General features: G+C 47.8%; 1 protein-coding gene across 1 annotated transcript in view; it reads left to right on the forward strand.

The window, feature by feature from the left end:
• Positions 1 to 18340, forward strand: part of huwe1 (HECT, UBA and WWE domain containing E3 ubiquitin protein ligase 1) — a 191086-nt gene that overhangs the window by 45999 nt on the left and 126747 nt on the right. Inside the window, exons 14-22 of the mRNA XM_038782552.1 lie at positions 998 to 1138; positions 3015 to 3120; positions 8738 to 8851; positions 9195 to 9296; positions 9986 to 10066; positions 11548 to 11654; positions 15895 to 16072; positions 17192 to 17283; positions 18050 to 18270. Of these exons, the coding sequence (XP_038638480.1) occupies positions 998 to 1138; positions 3015 to 3120; positions 8738 to 8851; positions 9195 to 9296; positions 9986 to 10066; positions 11548 to 11654; positions 15895 to 16072; positions 17192 to 17283; positions 18050 to 18270 (1142 nt within the window). The remainder of the gene's footprint in view (positions 1 to 997; positions 1139 to 3014; positions 3121 to 8737; positions 8852 to 9194; positions 9297 to 9985; positions 10067 to 11547; positions 11655 to 15894; positions 16073 to 17191; positions 17284 to 18049; positions 18271 to 18340) is intronic.

Below are 18340 nucleotides of genomic sequence, written 5' to 3' on the forward strand. Positions count from 1 at the left end.
AACCCACGCAGACACGGGGAGAATGTGCAGACTCCACACAGACAGTGACCCAGCGGGGAATCGAACCCGGGTCTCTGGCGCTGTGAAGCAACAATGCTAACCACTGTGCTACCATGGTGCCCCATTCATGAAGGTCATTCATGAAGGCCCCGCCTTCTCAACTTTGCCCCTAGCCGTTGGTGTGGTGACCCTCAGGTTAAATTACCACCAGTGAGCTCTCACCCTCAAAGGGGAAAGCAGCTTATGATCATCTGGGACTATGGCAACTTTATTTACTTACTTTACTTTTTACATAAGAACACAAGGTCTATGAGCAGGAGTTGGCAATTCACCCCCATGAGCGTCCTCTGTCATTCAGTACGATCATGGCTGAAATCTCTTTTCGGCCTCAACTCCACTTTTTCCTCCCCATTCAACCCCATTACTATTAAAAATCTGTCAACCTCCTCTAATTTACTCAATGTCACAGCATCCACCGCACTCTGGGGGAGTGAATTCCACAGATTCACAATCCTTTCAGAGAAGTAATTCCTCCAAATCTCTGTTTTAAATATCCTGCCCCTTAATGACCTCTCGTTCTAGATTGCCCCACAGGACGAAACATCCTCTCTCTATCCACCCTATTTTCATCTTGTACACCTCAATTAGCTCTCTTCTAAACTCCAGCAAGTATAGGTCTAAACTGCTCAATCTCTCTCCAGAAGACAGACCCTCTGGAATCAATGTAGTGAACCCCTCTTACCTACAATCCTCCCCAATTACGGAGACCAAAACTGTTCACAATATTCCAGGTACGGCCTCACTAATGCCTTGTACGGTTACTGCAACACTTCCCTACTTTACCAATAAATGTCAAAATTCCATTTGCTTTCCTTATAGCATAGTAGCTACAACTCCGTGTGGATAAATGCACCGACTTCCGTGAGTCATTGCTAAAAAAGTTGATGTGGTCTGATTAAATAAATTAATTCCACTCTTCTCTCCTTGCTTTCCCTAGGTGATAAAGTATCTTGGCGATGAGCAGGATCAGATCACTTTCGTGACCAGGGCTGTCCGAGTGGTTGACCTCATCACCAACCTGGACATGGCAGCCTTCCAGTCGCACAGTGGACTGGCCGTATTCATAAACCGGCTAGAGGTAGGTGGTTATTTGTATTTCTAGCAGGCTGACAGATTTTGAGAGTTGCACTTACTCTATAAAAGATAGAAATGTAATAACCATAAATAGGAGTTACGGTCCACCTGGAAGTGTGAAGGGAGTAGTTTCACAGTGAACTTTCAAAAAGGAGTTGGGTCGATACTTTTGCTAGCCCAAAATATTGAGGGACATGGCGCCAGGACGAGTGGATGGAGTTGAGGTGTAGATGAAGCGTGATCACATTTCTGCTCGAGGGGTTGAATGGCTTCCACCTGTTCCTGTGGAGCAGGCCGATGAGGATCAATATGACCCTCCTGTTCCTGTGTAACAGGCATGAGAGGGGCAGAGTGGATCGCCTCCTTTTCGTGTATGGCAGACTTGAGAGGCTGAATGGCCTCCATGTGGGAAAAGAGCAAAGGGAAATGGAATTTATTGGATAGCTTTTTCAAAGAGCTGGAACAGGCACACCTGGCTGATCAGTACCGTCTTCTACTGTAATATTACATGCAGTCAGAATTATTAAAAGCTTAGAAGCAAGGAGTTAGATATAGAGTGTAACTCCTTTTATACTGTCCCCATCAAACACTCCCAGGACAGGTACAGCATGGGGTTAGATACAGAGTAAAGCTCCCTCTACACTGTCCCCATCAAACACTCCCAGGACAGGTACAGCACAGGGTTAGATACAGAGTAAAGCTCCCTCTGCACTGTCCCCATCAAACACTCCCAGGACAGGTACAGCACAGGGTTAGATACAGAGTAAAGCTCCCTCTACACTGTCCCCATCAAACACTCCCAGGACAGGTACAGCCAGGGGTTAGATACAGAGTAAAGCTCCCTCCACACTGTCCCCATCAAACATTCCCAGGACAGGTACAGCACAGGGTTAGATACAGAGTAAAGCTCCCTCTACACTGTCCCCATCAAACATTCCCAGGACATGTACAGCACAGGGTTAGATACAGAGTAAAGCTCCCTCTACACTGTCCCCATCAAACACTCCCAGGACAGGTACAGCACGGGGTTAGATACAGAGTAAAGCTCCCTCTACACTGTCCCCATCAAACACTCCCAGGACAGGCACTGCACAGGGTTAGATACAGAGTAAAGCTCCCTCTACACTGTCCCCATCAAACATTCCCAGGACATGTACAGCACAGGGTTAGATACAGAGTAAAGCTCCCTCTACACTGTCCCCATCAAACACTCCCAGGACAGGTACAGCACGGGGTTAGATACAGAGTAAAGCTCCCTCTACACTGTCCCCATCAAACACTCCCAGGACAGGCACTGCACGGGGTTAGATACAGAGTAAAGCTCCCTCCACACTGTCCCCATCAAACATTCCCAGGACAGGTACAGCACAGGGTTAGATACAGAGTAAAGCTCCCTCCACACTGTCCCCATCAAACACTCCCAGGACAGGTACAGCACGGGGTTAGATACAGAGTAAAGCTCCCTCTACACTGTCCCTATCAAACACTCCCAGGACAGGTACAGCACAGGGTTAGATACAGAGTAAAGCTCCCTTCACACTGTCCCCATCAAACACTCCCAGGACAGGTACAGCACGGGGTTAGATACAGAGTAAAGCTCCCTCCACACTGTCCCCATCAAACATTCCCAGGACAGGTACAGCACAGGGTTAGATACAGAGTAAAGCTCCCTCCACACTGTCCCCATCAAGCGCTTCCAGGACAGGTACAGCACGGGGTTAGATATAGAGTAAAGCTCCCTCTACTCTGGCCCCATCAAACACTCCCAGGACACATACAACACCGGGTTAGATACACAGTAAAGCTCCCTCTGTTGTGTTTTAACATTAATTTCGGAGAATGCTTTACTTGTCTAATCATTATCCTCTTATTTTTTAAAGCACGAAGTGGATATTTGTAGGAAGGAATGCCCATTTGTCATCAAGCCAAAGATTCAGCGATCAAACACGACGCAGGACGGCGAAGAGATGGAGACAGATTCAGAAGGTAACTGCTTGCCTTTGTTTCCCAGCATTGCAACTAGGAATTGATTTTGAACGTTTGGAGATCACGAATATTGCATGCCAATTGCAAGCTTGCTGTGCCTTTGCTATGCTAGTTACTGCAACCCAGTTGCTGTCCTCCCATCCGTTGGCAGAAATGCTGTATTGTATCCTGAAAATGTCCTATTTTGTCTTTAAGATGTTGAGCCCTGAATTTGCACTGTATCATGAGTACTACGTTATACAATAATCTGATGATGCTTTTAATGTTTCTGCAATATTGGTGTGCGCGCATCTCTATTGACCAAGCAAGCGAGCGCCTTGCTGAGACATGGCGAGGCTATATCTAGAGTACTTTGTATGGTTTTGGTGTCTTTATTTGAAAACGCAAGAGAGGATCTGACCGTCGCCCACGACATTCAATGGCATTACCATTGCTGAATCCCCCAGAATCACCATCCTGAGGGTTACCATTGATCAGAAACTGAACTGGACACCGCTATATAAATACCATGGCTCCCAGAGCAGGTCAAAGGTCGGGAGCCTGTGGCGAGTAACTCGCCTCCTGACTCCCTCAAAGTCTGTCCACCATCTACAAGGCACAAGCCAGGAGTGTAAAGGAATAATCTTCACTTGCCTGGAAGAGTGCGGCTCCAACACCACTCAAGTTCGACGTCATCCAGGACAGCACAGATCCATTTGATTGCTACCCCTTCCACAGACATTCAATTCCCCCGACGAACAGTGGCAGCGTGTATACCATCTACAAGATGCACTGCAGCCACTCGCCAAGGCTCCTCAGGCAGCACCTTCCAAACCCACAACCACCAGCACCATCTAGAAGGATGAGGGCAGCAGATACCTGGGAATGCCATCACCTGGTGTCCCCTCCAAGTCACTCACCATCCTGACTTGGAAATATATCATTGTTCCTTCACTGTCGCTGGGTCAAAATCCTGGAACTCCCTCCCTAACAGCACAGTGGGTGCACCTACATCCCAGGAACTGCAGTGGTTCACGAAGGCAACTCACAACCACCTTCTGAAGGGCAACTGGGATAGAGATAGAGAAATACAGCACAGAACAGGCCCTTCGGCCCACGATGTTGCGCCAAACTTTTGTCCTAGGTTAATCATAGAATTTTGGACAATTTTTCATGGCCTGCACATCTTTGGACTGTGGGAGGAAACCGAAGTACCCGGAGGAAACCCACACAGTCACGGGGAGGATGTGCAGACTCCACACAGACAGTGACCCAAGTCGAAATCGAACTTGGGACCCTGGAGCTGTGAAGCAATTGTGCTATCCACAATGCTACCGTGCTGCCCTTAAGAAGTTAACCTACACTCCATTATTCTACCCTAATCCAAGTACCTATCCAATAGCTGTTTGAAGGTCCCTAACTTTTCCGACTCAACTACTACCACAGGCAGTGCATTCCATGCCCCCACTACTCTCTGGGTAAAGAACCTACCTCTGACATCCCCTCTATATCTTCCACCATTTATCTTAAATTTATGTCCCCTTGTAATGGTGTGTTCCACCCGGGGAAAATGTCTCTGACTGTCTACTCTATCTATTCCCCTGATCATCTTATAAACCTCTATCAAGTCGCCCCTCATCCTTCTCCGTTCTAATGAGAAAAGGCCTAGCACCCTCAACCTTTCCTCGTATGGCCTACTCTCCATTCCAGGCAACATCCTGGTAAATCTCCTTTGCACCTTTTCCAAAGCTTCCACATCCTTCCTAAAATGAGGTGACCAGAACTGCACACAGTACTCCAAATGTGGCCTGACCAAGGTTTTGTACAGCTGCATCATCACCTCACGGCTCTTAAATTCAATCCCTCTGCTAATGAACGCTAGCACACCATAGGCCTTCTTCACAGCTCTATCTACTTGAGTGGCAACTTTCAAAGAACTATGAACATAGACCCCAAGATCTTTCTGCTCCTCCACATTGCCAAGAACCCTACCATTAACCCTGTATTCCGCATTCAGATTTGTCCTTCCAAAATGGACAACCTCACACTTGTCAGGGTTAAACTCCATCTGCCACTTCTCAGCCCAGCTCTGCATTCTATCTATGTCTCTTTGAAGCCGACAACAGCCCTCCTCACTATCCACAACTCCACCAATCTTCGTATCATCTGCAAATTTACTGACCCACCCTTAAACTCCCTCATCCAAGTCGTTAATGAAAATCACAAACAGCAGAGGACCCAGATGGACAATAAATGCTAGCCTAGCCAACGACGCGTAAATAATTTAAAAAAAAGATGCAATTGCGTTAGAAGCAGCTCAGAGAAGGTTCACTCAACTGATTCCTGAGGTGAGGGGCTTATCTTATGAGGACAGGCTGAACAGGTGGGCCCCGTACCCTTTGACCTTTAGCAGAATAAGAGGCGATCTTATTGAAGCATGTCAGCTCCTGAGGGGATTTGACAAGGTGGATACCGGGAGGATGTTGCCCCTTGATGGAGACTGGAACGAACGGACACAGCTTAAGAACAAGAGGTCGACTGACTGTTTACAATGGAGAGTTTGAGAGTCGTTACAGGTTGGCACCCTGAAAATGTCCCTCTTATCCTATCTCTGACTTCTCTCAGTTAACCAATCCTCTATCCATGCTAATATACTACCCCCAACATCGTGGGCCCTTATGAAGTATCCTTTTGTGTGGTACCTTATCAAACGATTTTTGGAAATCCAAGTATATTACATCTACTTATTCACCTTTACCTATCCTGTTACACCTCAAAAAATTTGAATAAATTTGTCAGGCGTAATATTCCTTTCATGAAAGCATGCTGACTGGTTGGTTATATGTATTTCTAAAAGCTGTGCATTACATTCTTTATAATCGGCTCTTAACATTTTCCCAATGACAGAAGTTGAGCAGATTGGCTTTAAGTTACTTTTTGCCTCCCTCCTTTTCTGAATAAAGGTATTACTTTAGCTCAGTGAGCTAGACAGCTGGTTTGTCATGCAGAACAAGGCCAGCAGCGCGGGTTCTATTCCCGGACCAGCTTACCCGAACAGGTGCCGGAATGTGGAGACTAGGGGCTTTTCACAGTAACTTCATACTTGTGACAATAAAAGATTATTATTGCATTGGCTGTGTTCCAATCCTCTGGATTTTTCCAGAATTTCAGGATTCTTGGAAGATTACTACCAGTGCGATCACTATTTATGTAGCTGCTTCCTTTAATATGTTGGGATGCAACCCATATGGTCCAGGGGACATATCGGCCTTTAACAAAGAACAAAGAAAAGTACAGCACAGGAACAGGCCCTTCGGCCCTCCAAGCCTGCGTCGACCATGCTGCCCGTCTAAACTAAAATCTTCTACACTTCCGGGGTCCGTATCCCTCAATTCCCATCCTATTCATGTATTTGTCAAGATACCCCGTAACTTATTTATTTTTGGAATGTTGTTAGTGTCTTCCACCATGAAAACTGATGCAAAATATTTGTTTAAATCCTCTGCCATTTCCTGGTTCCCCGTTATTATTTCCCCATTCTCATTCTCTAAGGGGCCTATATTCGCGTTGAACTCTCTCTTCCTTTTTATGAATTTAAAGAAACTCTTACTGTCTATTTTTAAATTACCTGCTAGTTTACCCTCAGTTTATTTTCTACCTCTTTATTCTTGTTTTGGTCATCTTTTGTTGATTTTCACAGTCCTCTGACTTAATTTCACTGATCTTTACCACATTATATGTTTTTTTCTTTCAGTTTGATACTACCCTTAACTTCCTTGGTTAACCATGGTTGATTTATCCACATCCTGAAATCCTTCTTCCTCACTGGAATGTATCTTGGTTGTGAGTCAGGAACTATTTTCATAAACGCCTGCTATTGCTGATCAACCGTCTTTCCTGCTAAACCTCTTTCCCAGCACATTCCAGCCAACTCTGCCCTCATTAATTTATAATTACCCTTTCATTTATAATTACCCTTGCGTGTAGCGCAGTTGTTTCTGACCCAAGTTTCTCATTCTCAAACTGAATGCTAAATTCTATCATATTACCTGGGAGATCTTCTACTCTGAGATTATTGATTAAACCTGTCTCATTACATGCTGCCAAATCTGAAATAGCCGTTCCTTTGTTTTGTCCACAACATATTATTGTAAGAAACTGTCCCGAATATTAATTCTTCCTAATGGCTACATCTGTCAAGTTTATTTTCTCAATCTACATGAAGATTAAAGTCACCCATGATTAAAGTACAGCCTTTTTTACATGCCTTTCTTGTCTCTTGATTTATTCTCCGTCCTACAGTATAGCTACTGTTTGGGGCCATATAGACTGCTCCCATCAGGGTCATCGTCCCCATATTATTTATTACCTTGAAGGATTCTACGTCTCCGATCCAAGACCGTTTCTTGCTATTGTACATATTCCATCTCGTCCTAACAAAGCTACCCCATCACCCTTTCCTGCCTACCTGCCCTTAGGGAATTTCACATGACCCTGAAAACTGAAGTTCCCAGTTTTGACCACCTCGTCTGGGTCATGCGCGTACCCTTAATAGACTGCTTTGAACTCGCAATCATCGGTAACTGGTGATGTTCCCAATTCAAGACGGTTTGTGTATCCTCTTTGTCGTCAGGAAGAGATAAGGAGCCGAGGTGGTATGCCCCAGTGGGAGAAGGAAAGGTTAAATGGCTGCCATTCGGTGTGTGTCCCCTCATTGGGTAATGTTACCGGGATCCTGGGAGTGAGCCTCGAACCAGTCGGGGAAAGTGCAGGAAAGGGAGAAACAAGGTTGAACGTTTCAATGTTTTTTGCCCTCTGTTTGACTGACTTGGCGGATGGCTGCCTTCGATAGGGAACAGTGCGCGCATTGGCTTGGCAGAGAACTTCAAAATACAGAATGTGTCTGCGACACAGGCCATTTGACCATAAGTATGAGAAGGAATGGACCATGCGGTTCATCGAGTTTGCCCCATTATTCATTGTGATCAGGCTGATCTCTGGCCTAAACACTTCCCCACCCACTCCCCACATCCCTCAATCCTCACGACCAAAGGTCTGTCTATCCCATGGACTTAAATGTCTGCCAACGATGGAGCACCCACAGCCTACTGGAGCAGAGAATCCCAAAGATTCACTGAGTGAAGGAAGTTCTCCTCATCTCAGTGCTGAATCATCATCCCCTTTATCCTGAGACTGTCCCCACCTGCCATTTTAGACTCCCTAACAAATGGGAAACAGGGCCTGTCAAACCCCTCCAGAATCTTCTATGTTTCAATTAGATCGCGCCTCGTTCTCTCCAGAGAATGTAGGCTCAATTTACTCTGCCTCGCTTGTCCTAATATAGTGAATCTTTGCTGTACTATCTCCAGTACAAGCATATCCTCCCTTATACATGGAGACCAATCCTCCAATTTTCAGGTCATTCACCTTCAGCCTCTCCAGAGTTTTGAGAGGGGGGAGGTCGCGTACTCTTCTGTGTGAAGGAATGCTTCCCGATCCCCTTCCTGAGTAGCCTACCTGTAAATTTAAGGTTATAATGCATGGTCTGGGCTCTCCAACTTGGCACTGTCTCCCCCATCAGTTCCTCTTGTTTGTCATCGTAATGAGTTAACTGACAAATCGCTTTTCCCTTCTGTAGTTTCAGATATCGTAATGGAGAGCAGTCCGGGTCCCTCTACTTCGACGACCGAGTCCAGGCCGGATGTGGAGTCGCGTGGCCCCAGTACTGGCACAACATACCCACCAAGAACTGGTAAGAGGTGGTAGATACCCTGATCCTTTTGTGTGGCAGAGTGGGGAGGGCGGAGTCTCTTCTGCCATGGTTAACACCCCAAAATGAAACAGCCGAGGGTGGGGTTAGGGTGTCAGTATTGTAACTTTCGATTCCACGAATGCTGACGGGTAAATTTGTCGACGTTAATCCCTTAGCCTATCTTTGTTGCATTGTGGTTTTTGTGGCATCTTGCATTGTGCATTTTGACTGCTGCAGTAAACCTGGGTCTGCAAGATAATTCCTTGACTGCAGAAATTTATGACATGTAGTGGTGGTAAAAAGGCTCGACGTAAAGGCAAGTTTTTTTTTCTCCCTCTTGCAGGGGTTCAGTGCATCCCGCAGCGTGCAGCCCTGTTGAAATCCATGCTCAACTTCCTGAAGAAAGCTATTCAGGATCCAGCGTTCTCGGACAGCATTCGGCATGGTAAGATGTCGTCATTATGGTCCTTAATCTTCTGAGAAGAAACAGCAAATCCAATCACAGCTACAAGTATTTGTTCTCTCAACCCAGAGATCAGCCCTACTGAGGCAGGAATGTGGTTGAGGTGTCCAGTCCATTGTAAAGCAACTTTAAAAATAACCCTTCCTCAGTTGTTAGCGCTCTGACCTCAAGAGGAAGAAGGTAATGGGGTAGTGTCCCACTCCAGCACCAGATCTAGCCTGAAATTCCAATGCAGCACTGAGGGAATCTGATTGGTAGTGGAGTTGCCATGCAGAATGCACCAGGGAACAGTTAACAGCCAAGCTTTTGTTCAAATTCAAACCAGGCAGGTCGACTGTGTTGGGTTGAATTTAAACAAAAGTTTGGCAGCTAACTTCGCTGGTGCATTCTGCATGGTAACTCCACTACCAATCAGATTCCCTCAGTGCTAACAACTGAGGAAGGGTTATTTTTAATGTTCACCTTGGCACTGTCTCTAACAACTGAAGTGTACTTGTTAACCAATAAGCACACTCCTTATTTTGTGCCGACTCCGGCAGGGCCCTAGGTCCTGAAACTGCCTCAGTTGCCTAGTCTACCTTTCAGTTGGGAGGGTAGAGTTAACTCTTGTCGGTTTACTGTCATCCAGCGGAAATGCTCGCTTTAATGTCTTTTCATCATTTACTTTTCAGTAATGGACGGTTCCTTACCTACCTCGCTAAAGCACATCATCAGCAATGCAGAGTATTATGGGCCATCTCTCTTCCTGCTCGGTAAGCAAGATATACTCGATTCATCGCGCAATTCCTTTCCTCTGCTGTCTCCCAAAGCATTGCTCGTAGCAATAAAGCTTCACCGCCTGGAGCTGTCACTGCTTGTTTGCAACCGTCTCTTTCGCCCACTATTTGTCTTCACACCACCTCCTCGATCCCCGTGAGTCTCGCTTCCCTGTCCCTGCCCCGCCCCGCACTCTGCAATATTAGCAAGTCTGCTGCCCCAACCTGACAAATTAACCCTGTGTGAATTAAACTGTGGCTGTCGGCGGGGTGAGAATGCAGTGGTGTTCACTGCTCTGTGCTGTTAATGTTGGCAATGTAAGCTGGGATAATCCACTTGAGTGTAGTGTTCATCACAAGACAGTCACCCCAGACCGGAATCAAACCTGGGTCCCTGTTGCCGCGAGGCAGCAGTGCTAATGACTCTGCCACTGTGCTGCCCCTGATAAAGTTTCATACAACATACAGTGCAGAAGGAGGCCGTCCGGCCTATCGAGTCTGCACCGACCCACTTAAGCCCTCACTTCCACCCTATCCCCATAACCCAATAACCCTCCTAACCTTTTTGGACACTAAAGGCAATTTAGCATGGCCAATCCACCTAACCTGCTTCTTTGGACTGTGGGAGGAAACCGGAGCACCCGGAGGAAACCCACGCACACACGGGGAGAACGTGCAGACTCCGTACAGACAGTGACCCAGCGGGGAATTGAACCTGGGACCCTGGTGCTGTAAAGCCACAGTGCTAGTCACTCGTGCTGCCCAAATCCTTTTAAATATCAAGAATCTATTTTCCTGTACCGAACAAATATTAAAAGACCCTTTCCACCGCCTTTTGAGTTCCAAAAGCACTCCATCCTCCGAGAAAAGATTTCTCCTCATCTCCGTCTTAAATGGGAGTTGTCTTATTTTAAACAGTGACCCCCCTGTTCTAGATTCTCCCACAAGAGGAAACATCCTCTCCACATCCACCCTGTCAAGAAACTCCCTCAGGAACTTGATGTTGCTTCCTGCTCTTCTGTCTGCCCATCTGTATCTTCCATCCGCTCCCATTCACCTCAGTAATGCTGTGGCAAATCAAAGAATGGAACGGATTCCGAATAGAGGAGGAGGGTGAAGTGGGTTTGTGGTAGCAAGTGCAGGAGGCCTTCCTCTATCCTTGCACATTGTGCCATGATCCTGGTTTGTTTCGGTCTGGCCCATGTTTTGTATCTGGCCCTTGCAGCCGTTTATTGATCCAGTTTCCTATTTCTGCCTGCGGCTGCTCCAAATTGATCAATAGGCCGTTGAGGACCGGGAGGGGGGGGGGGGGGGGGGGGGGGGGGGAGTTTACCTTCCAGCTTGTGTTGCAGCTATCAGAGGGCTGTCATAACCAGTCTGCTGGTGAGGGTTGTGCAATACACTGGGGAATGCACAGTTCAAAGCCCCTGTACGCCACAACTCTGACAGTTCTGTGCTTTTGTTTTCTTCTTTTTCAGCTACTGAGGTGGTGACTGTGTTTGTGTTCCAAGAGCCATCGCTACTGTCCTCCCTTCAGGATAATGGACTGACCGATGTCATGCTTCATGCCTTGTTGATAAAAGACGTGAGTTCTCGCAAGCACCGTGTAGAATCCAACTTAACTCCCCTGGACAGAGTACTCCCATCGGCTGTCCTCTGTAATTCCAGTGCGTTCCCTGCGTCCCAACCAACCCATTGACCTCCCTCTCCGCACATCTTGGGTGAGACCTTAAACCAAAGCCCTGCCGTGGGTGTAAAAGATCCCAAATGGCCGGTTTTCCAAAGAGAAACAGCGAAGTTCTCCACAATATCCTGTGGCCAATATTTATTCCTCAACCAACGTCACTTTAAATTTTTACAAAAGTTCCCAGGTCATTACATCGTTGGTGGGAGGCTGCCGTGTGCAATTTCTTTGCCTTGTTTCCCTCATGCCAGCCCTGTCCACACTTAAGGAATTTAATGCATTGACTGGAAAACACTTTGGGACATCCTGAACCTTCTGTTGCAAAGCTGGTTCTTCATGCGCTGTGGAGGACTCTCCTTTAGGGCGTAATGCGTGCAGGATATAAGCGGGGCGGCCCGGTGGTGCAGTGGTTAGCGCTGCTGCCTCATGGCGCTGAGGACCCGGATTCGATCCCGGCCCTGGGTCACTCCATGTGGAGTCTGCACATTCTTCCCGTGTCTGCGTGGGTCTCACCCCCACAACCCAAAGAGATGCAGGGTAGGTGGATTGACCATGCTAAATTGCCCCTTAATTGGATAAAAGAAAGGATATAAGTGCCATGGAACCAGTTGAGAGAAGATTCATCCAACTGATAATCTGGGATTGAGTTGGGCAGTTTGGGCCTGTATCCATTGGTTTTAGAAGATTGAGAGCTGCCCGTACTGACACATGCAAGACGCTGAGGGGACTTGACCAGGGTGGATGTTAAAAGGACGTTCCCCCCCCTTGTGGGAGAGACTGAAACTTGGTAACATGCTTTTAATTAAAGGTCTCCCACTTGAGACAGAGGTGGGTAGACCGTTTTTCCTGACGGTTCTGATTCTTTGGGATTCTCTTCCCCAGAGAGTGGTGGGGGCCGAGGCTTCACATCCCTACTTGAATGGCCTCCTGGGCCACAGTGCCGCCTGTGGTCAGTTTGCCCGTCCCACCCTGCACTCTCTGCTCTTGTTTGCACTGGCCAGCATGTACCTTGTACCTTTCGGGCAAAGGCCTCCACTGCTACGCCGTGAGCTCCCTTCATCAGATCCTCTTGCCCCAACCAACCGATTCTTAAAACCCTTACCTAACCCAAGGAGCATGACAGCCTCATGGTGTAGACACCCAGGATAACGCTGCCTCCTACATCACCCAGTGTAACACTTCCTCCTACATCACCCAGGGTAACGCTGCCTCCTACATCACCCAGTGTAACACTTCCTCCTACATCACCCAGGGTAACGCTTCCTCCTACATCACCCAGGGTAACGCTGCCTCCTACATCACCCAGTGTAACACTTCCTCCTACATCACCCAGGGTAACGCTTCCTCCTACATCACCCAGGGTAACGCTTCCTCCTACATCACCCAGGGTAACGCTTCCTCCTACATCACCCAGGGTAACGCTTTCTCCTACATCACCCAGGGTAACGCTTCCTCCTACATCACCCAGGGTAACGCTTCCTCCTACATCACCCAGGGTAATGCTTCCTCCTACATCACCCAGGGTAATGCTTCCTCCTACATCACCCAGGGTAACGCTTCCTCCTACATCACCCAGGGTAACGCTTCCTCCTACATCACCCAGGGTAACGCTTCCTCCTACATCACCCAGGGTAACGCTTCCTCCTACATCACCCAGGGTAACGCTTCCTCCTACATCACCCAGGGTAACGCTTCCTCCTACATCACCCAGGGTAACGCTTCCTCCTACATCACCCAGGGTAACGCTTCCTCCTACATCACCCAGGGTAACGCTTCCTCCTACATCACCCAGGGTAACGCTTCCTCCTACATCACCCAGGGTAACGCTTCCTCCTGCATCACCCAGGGTAACGCTTCCTCCTACATCACCCAGGGTAACGCTTCCTCCTACATCACCCAGGGTAACGCTTCCTCCTACATCACCCAGGGTAACGCTTCCTCCTACATCACACTATCTGTACCTCAGACTCCAGCTCGACAACTGGGAGCGTTTGCAGACACACGCTGCTGATGCCGTGGGACCACACAGCTGTCCTCAAGCTGCAGATACTCTGCTATCTCTAGCTAACCTCATTTTGTTTGTGTGTGTGTATATATATATAATTAGCTAAAGTTCTTTGTAATTATTTTGCTAATTTTATTAAATTTAAGCTAATTAATTTAATCAGTATGAATTAATTCACGAAAGCATCAGTTTTTGGTTGTAATTCACACCATTCCCCTAGGTTGGGGAGCAAGTATTGCATATTAACCTGCCGCCCTTTGTTGTTGCCCGAGTCTGGGAGCTGTTTCCCCAATCCAGTGGATGCTAAAAAAAAACTTGTGGTTTATGTATCCTTAGTTTATCTTAGGTCTATCTTGGTTATGCTTTATTGGTAATTATCCTGAGTCCATTGCAGGATTTTCATTTAAAATGAAAACTCCCGCCGAGCCCCCTCACACTGTCAAAATTTTAAGCACTTAGTGCCTGGAGCGCACGCATGCACCGATTTCTCAGCCTGTCTCTCTGCTCCTCATTCGTTTGGTGAACGCTGTGTTGCACAAGTGTGGTTCACCTGATGAGTAGCTGTAGAGCCACTAGCCATCCACAGATGGTGCTGGTGAGGCTGGGTACAGAACTGTGTGCTCTCTGTGCTCTTTACAGGCTCTGTAGTGGCACAAGAGTGTCTGAAACCAGTTCAAAAACACTGCATTAAATTTCCGCCAGGCCAATGGAGGCCCCTGCCCTCTGTTTCTTTCCCATCTTTTAAATCTCCCTCTTTTTTTTTTGGTTACCCATGGGTGCATCTGCAAAGTTAATTAAATCCCATCTCTACCCCTCCCCGTCCCCACCAAACTCTTGAATCCTGCTGCGTTACTGTCTTGACTTATTCAAGCGGGTACGTAGTTCTGACCCAGAGAGCCTTGCCCTCATCCTCAGATGGGTGAGATTCTCGTCTGATCTCAGTCCGGAAGGGGGAGATCCCACCACCGGCAGTTGTTGGAATTTAAATCAGGTCAAGAAATTTGGAATTGAAAGCACGTCTACGTAACGGCGACCGCGAAACGACCATTTTTATGACAATCGACGATGGTCGTCATTGGACTTTTAATTACAGATTTTTATTCAATTCAGATTCCACCAACTGCCCTGGTGGGATTCGAACCCAGGCCCTGGGTCTCTGGATAATACCACTAGTGAATAATACCACTATCACTGCCTCCCAGTTAAATCAAGGGTGATTGGGGAATGGGGGAAATGCGCGGCAGCATCTGAAGAAGCAGGCTAACGTTTCTGGGTTGGGCCCTGAAGGATTATTTCCCAGAAAATTTTAACCTGGCCTTTCGTCGTCATTTCCAACAAATTTGAGTTGCGCGTGGGACGCTGGGAATGCTAGCAAGGGGAAAGGTGTTTAATTATTTTGGCGGCGGAGTAAAATTGAGATCCTGGAACTCCCTCCCCAAGAGCACTGTGGGTGTACTTACACCACACGGACTGCAGTGGCCCAAGAAGGCGGCGGCTCTGCTCACCACCTCTGCTCACCACCTTCTCGAGGGGCAATATGGCATGGAGAATAAATGCTGAAATGAATATAATAATATCCCAGTCCATGACGGGTAGCATGGTAGCGCAGTGGTTAGCACTGCTGCCTCACGGCGCTGAGATCCAGGTTCGATCCCAGTCCCGGGTCACTGCCCGTGTGGAGTTTGCACATTCTCCCCCGTGTCTGCGTGGGTTTCACCCTCCACAAACCCAAAGATGTGCAGGGTAGGTGGATTGGTCATGCTAAATTGCCCCTTAATTTGAAATAAATAATTGGGCACTCTAAAATTCTTCTTGATTAATATGGGGTCAGGGGTTATGGGGAGAAGGCAGGAGAATGGGGATGAGGTAAATATCAGCCATGATTGAATGGCGGAGTAGACGAGATGGGCCAAATGGCCTAATTCTGCTCCTATGTCTTATGTGCGGTTTCCGGCTCTTAAAATAATTGTTGCATGCTTAAAGTATTTGTACTTGGATATTAAGCTATGGTAAGATGGAGATTGTTGGCTGTATTTAAAAAGAAAATGCTCTTGTAATGGAATAGCTACTGAGAAAAAGAAACACTCTCAACACGACACCTTTCACTTTCAGTTTCCAATCTTCTTCGTTACTCAGGTACCTGCCACCCGTGAAGTTCTGGGTTCCCTGCCGAACGTGTTCAGTGCGCTGTGCCTGAACGCTCGTGGGCTGCAGTCCTTTGTGCAGTGCCAGCCCTTCGACCGACTCTTCAAGGTGCTGCTCTCTCCCGACTACCTGCCCGCGATGAGGAGACGTCGCAGCTCGGACCCTTTAGGTCAGTGACCCGCTCCGTTATCCTGGAAGTTGCAGAGGTCCTTCGCGCAGGCGCTGGGGGCGTGGTCCACGCAGCATATTAGTTTTAAGCTTCTGCGCTCCTGACCTCTTGCGCATTCTTGATCTTAATCACTCCCCCATTGGTGGCTATGCCTTGGTTGGCTGGGCCCCCAGCTTTTAACATCCTCTCCGTAAACCTCACTGCCTCTCAACCTCTCTTATCTCCTTTAACGTTATCCAGTTGTGCTTGATAACACGCTAATGAAGTGCCCATGGACCTTAGTCCGAAGGATGGCACAATGGTTAGCACAGTTGCTTCACAGCTCCAGGGTCCCATGTTCGATTCCAGCCTTGGGTCACTGTGTGGAGTCTGCACGTTCTCCCTGTGTGTGCGTGGGTTTCCTTTGGGTGCTCCAGTTTCCTCCCACCGTCCAAAGATTTGCAGGTTAGGGGGGTTGGCCATGATCAATTGTCCATCAGTGTCTAAAGGTTAGGTGGGGTTACAGGGTAGAGCGTGGGAGTGGACCTAGGTTTTGGGGGGGGGGGGGGGGGGGGGGGGGGGGTCGGTGCAAACGTGATGGGATTCAATTAATGTCTTTGCTTTGAGGCTCCTTGGGGCACTCTTTCATGATGACACACCTTGGCTGCACTCGTATGGTGCATTCTTGTTGCTCGCACTATTTCATCCTGCTTGCGTGGCAGGCGGATAATTTAGAAAATACTTTGTGGGCATCTTGCATTGTAAGCAGAGTCTTAGAAATGAGAGGCTAGGCTTTGAGAAGTGAAATGAAAAAACATACACAAAATGTGGTATGTGTTTGGAACTCTCTTCCCCAAACACCAATGAATGTTGGGTCATCTGTCAAATTTTAAGTATGAGCGACAGAGTTTTGTGAACCAGAGATATTAAGGGCTATGGGGAAAAAGCAGGGATTTGGAGTTGGGTCACGAATGGTGGAGCAGGCTCGAGGTGGCTGAACGGCCCCTTCCTGTTCCTATCTTGGTGTTGCAAGGATACACACCAAGCAGGAGGAACAGCAAAACTGTTTGGCCACCTTCTGCCGGGAATAATAAAGTGACCTCACCAAATAATTCTCTGGTGCTGTTTCCGCTTGTACAGGTGACACGGCATCCAACCTTGGCAGCGCCGTGGACGAACTGATGAGACACCAGCCAACTCTGAAGACCGACGCCACCGCAGCAATCATAAAGGTGCGTGACCGCGTGCGCGCCCAGTTCTGCCAAAGAGCATACTTCCTATGGAGAGTAATGAGCTAGCCAGCAAGGGTATTTGATGAGTAGATCTCGAGCAAGCGAAGAGGGTCGTGGATCACTCCCTGTTCCAGTATTGCTGTTGGATGTGTTGAGGGCAAAAGGCTACAATCCCTCCAAAGCAGGGTAAAGCGGTTCCTGAACTTATTTGAACCCTTCCTTGCAAGGACATTACACGGGATTGCTTGATGTATGGATGAGGATGTGCACTCAGGACTCGCTGAATATGTTAATGTATAGGGATACATACGTAATTAAAGTTCGATCTTTGTGATAGGATAGTTTTTGTTTGTTATTGTTCATTACATGCTTTGCAGTGAATTGTTTCCACGCTTGTTTAAAGATGAACCTGAGTTCAGGTTCTCAAAGCTGCCGTGGTGAGATTTAAGCTCTTGCTCTCTGTTAGTCCAGTCTTCAGGGTCGAGAGTCCCGATATCGCACCCTCTCCTGACTGCTATCCAATGCCATCACTCCTACCTGTGTTGTGGATTGCACGTACGTTGTTGTCTGGTAATGACATGGTCCGACCCGAGTGCGATTCTCCCGTACTTTTGAACAGCCTGACTGGAATCTTGCGTTGAGGTTAATGGTCAAGGGCACCTGGGTGCGGTCAGGGAAGCTACAATCGCTGGGATCTGTGCCACCAGGAGAGGGAGGAGAGAGGTTGTTTTCTTTTAACCTAACTGAGCCCCATTCTGCTCTGCAGTTGCTCGAAGAAATCTGCAACCTGGGAAGAGACCCAAAGTACATCTGCCAGAAACCTTCCATCCAGAAAGCAGACGGGACTGCGAGCGCCCCACCACCTCGCTCCAATCACGCTGCTGAGGAGGCATCCAGTGAGGATGAGGAAGAGGAGGAAGTTCAGGCTATGCAGAGCTTCAGCAGCAGCATGGCTGTTCAGCAGAGTGACCCTGAGCCCAACCAACAGTGAGTCATTACTGAGATTCCTTTTAGGGTGGTAACTTTTACCTGTGGCTGTACAGAAACATCTCTGGGT

The sequence above is a fragment of the Scyliorhinus canicula genome, chromosome 21 (assembly GCF_902713615.1).
Source record: "Scyliorhinus canicula chromosome 21, sScyCan1.1, whole genome shotgun sequence".
NCBI lineage: Eukaryota > Metazoa > Chordata > Chondrichthyes > Carcharhiniformes > Scyliorhinidae > Scyliorhinus > Scyliorhinus canicula.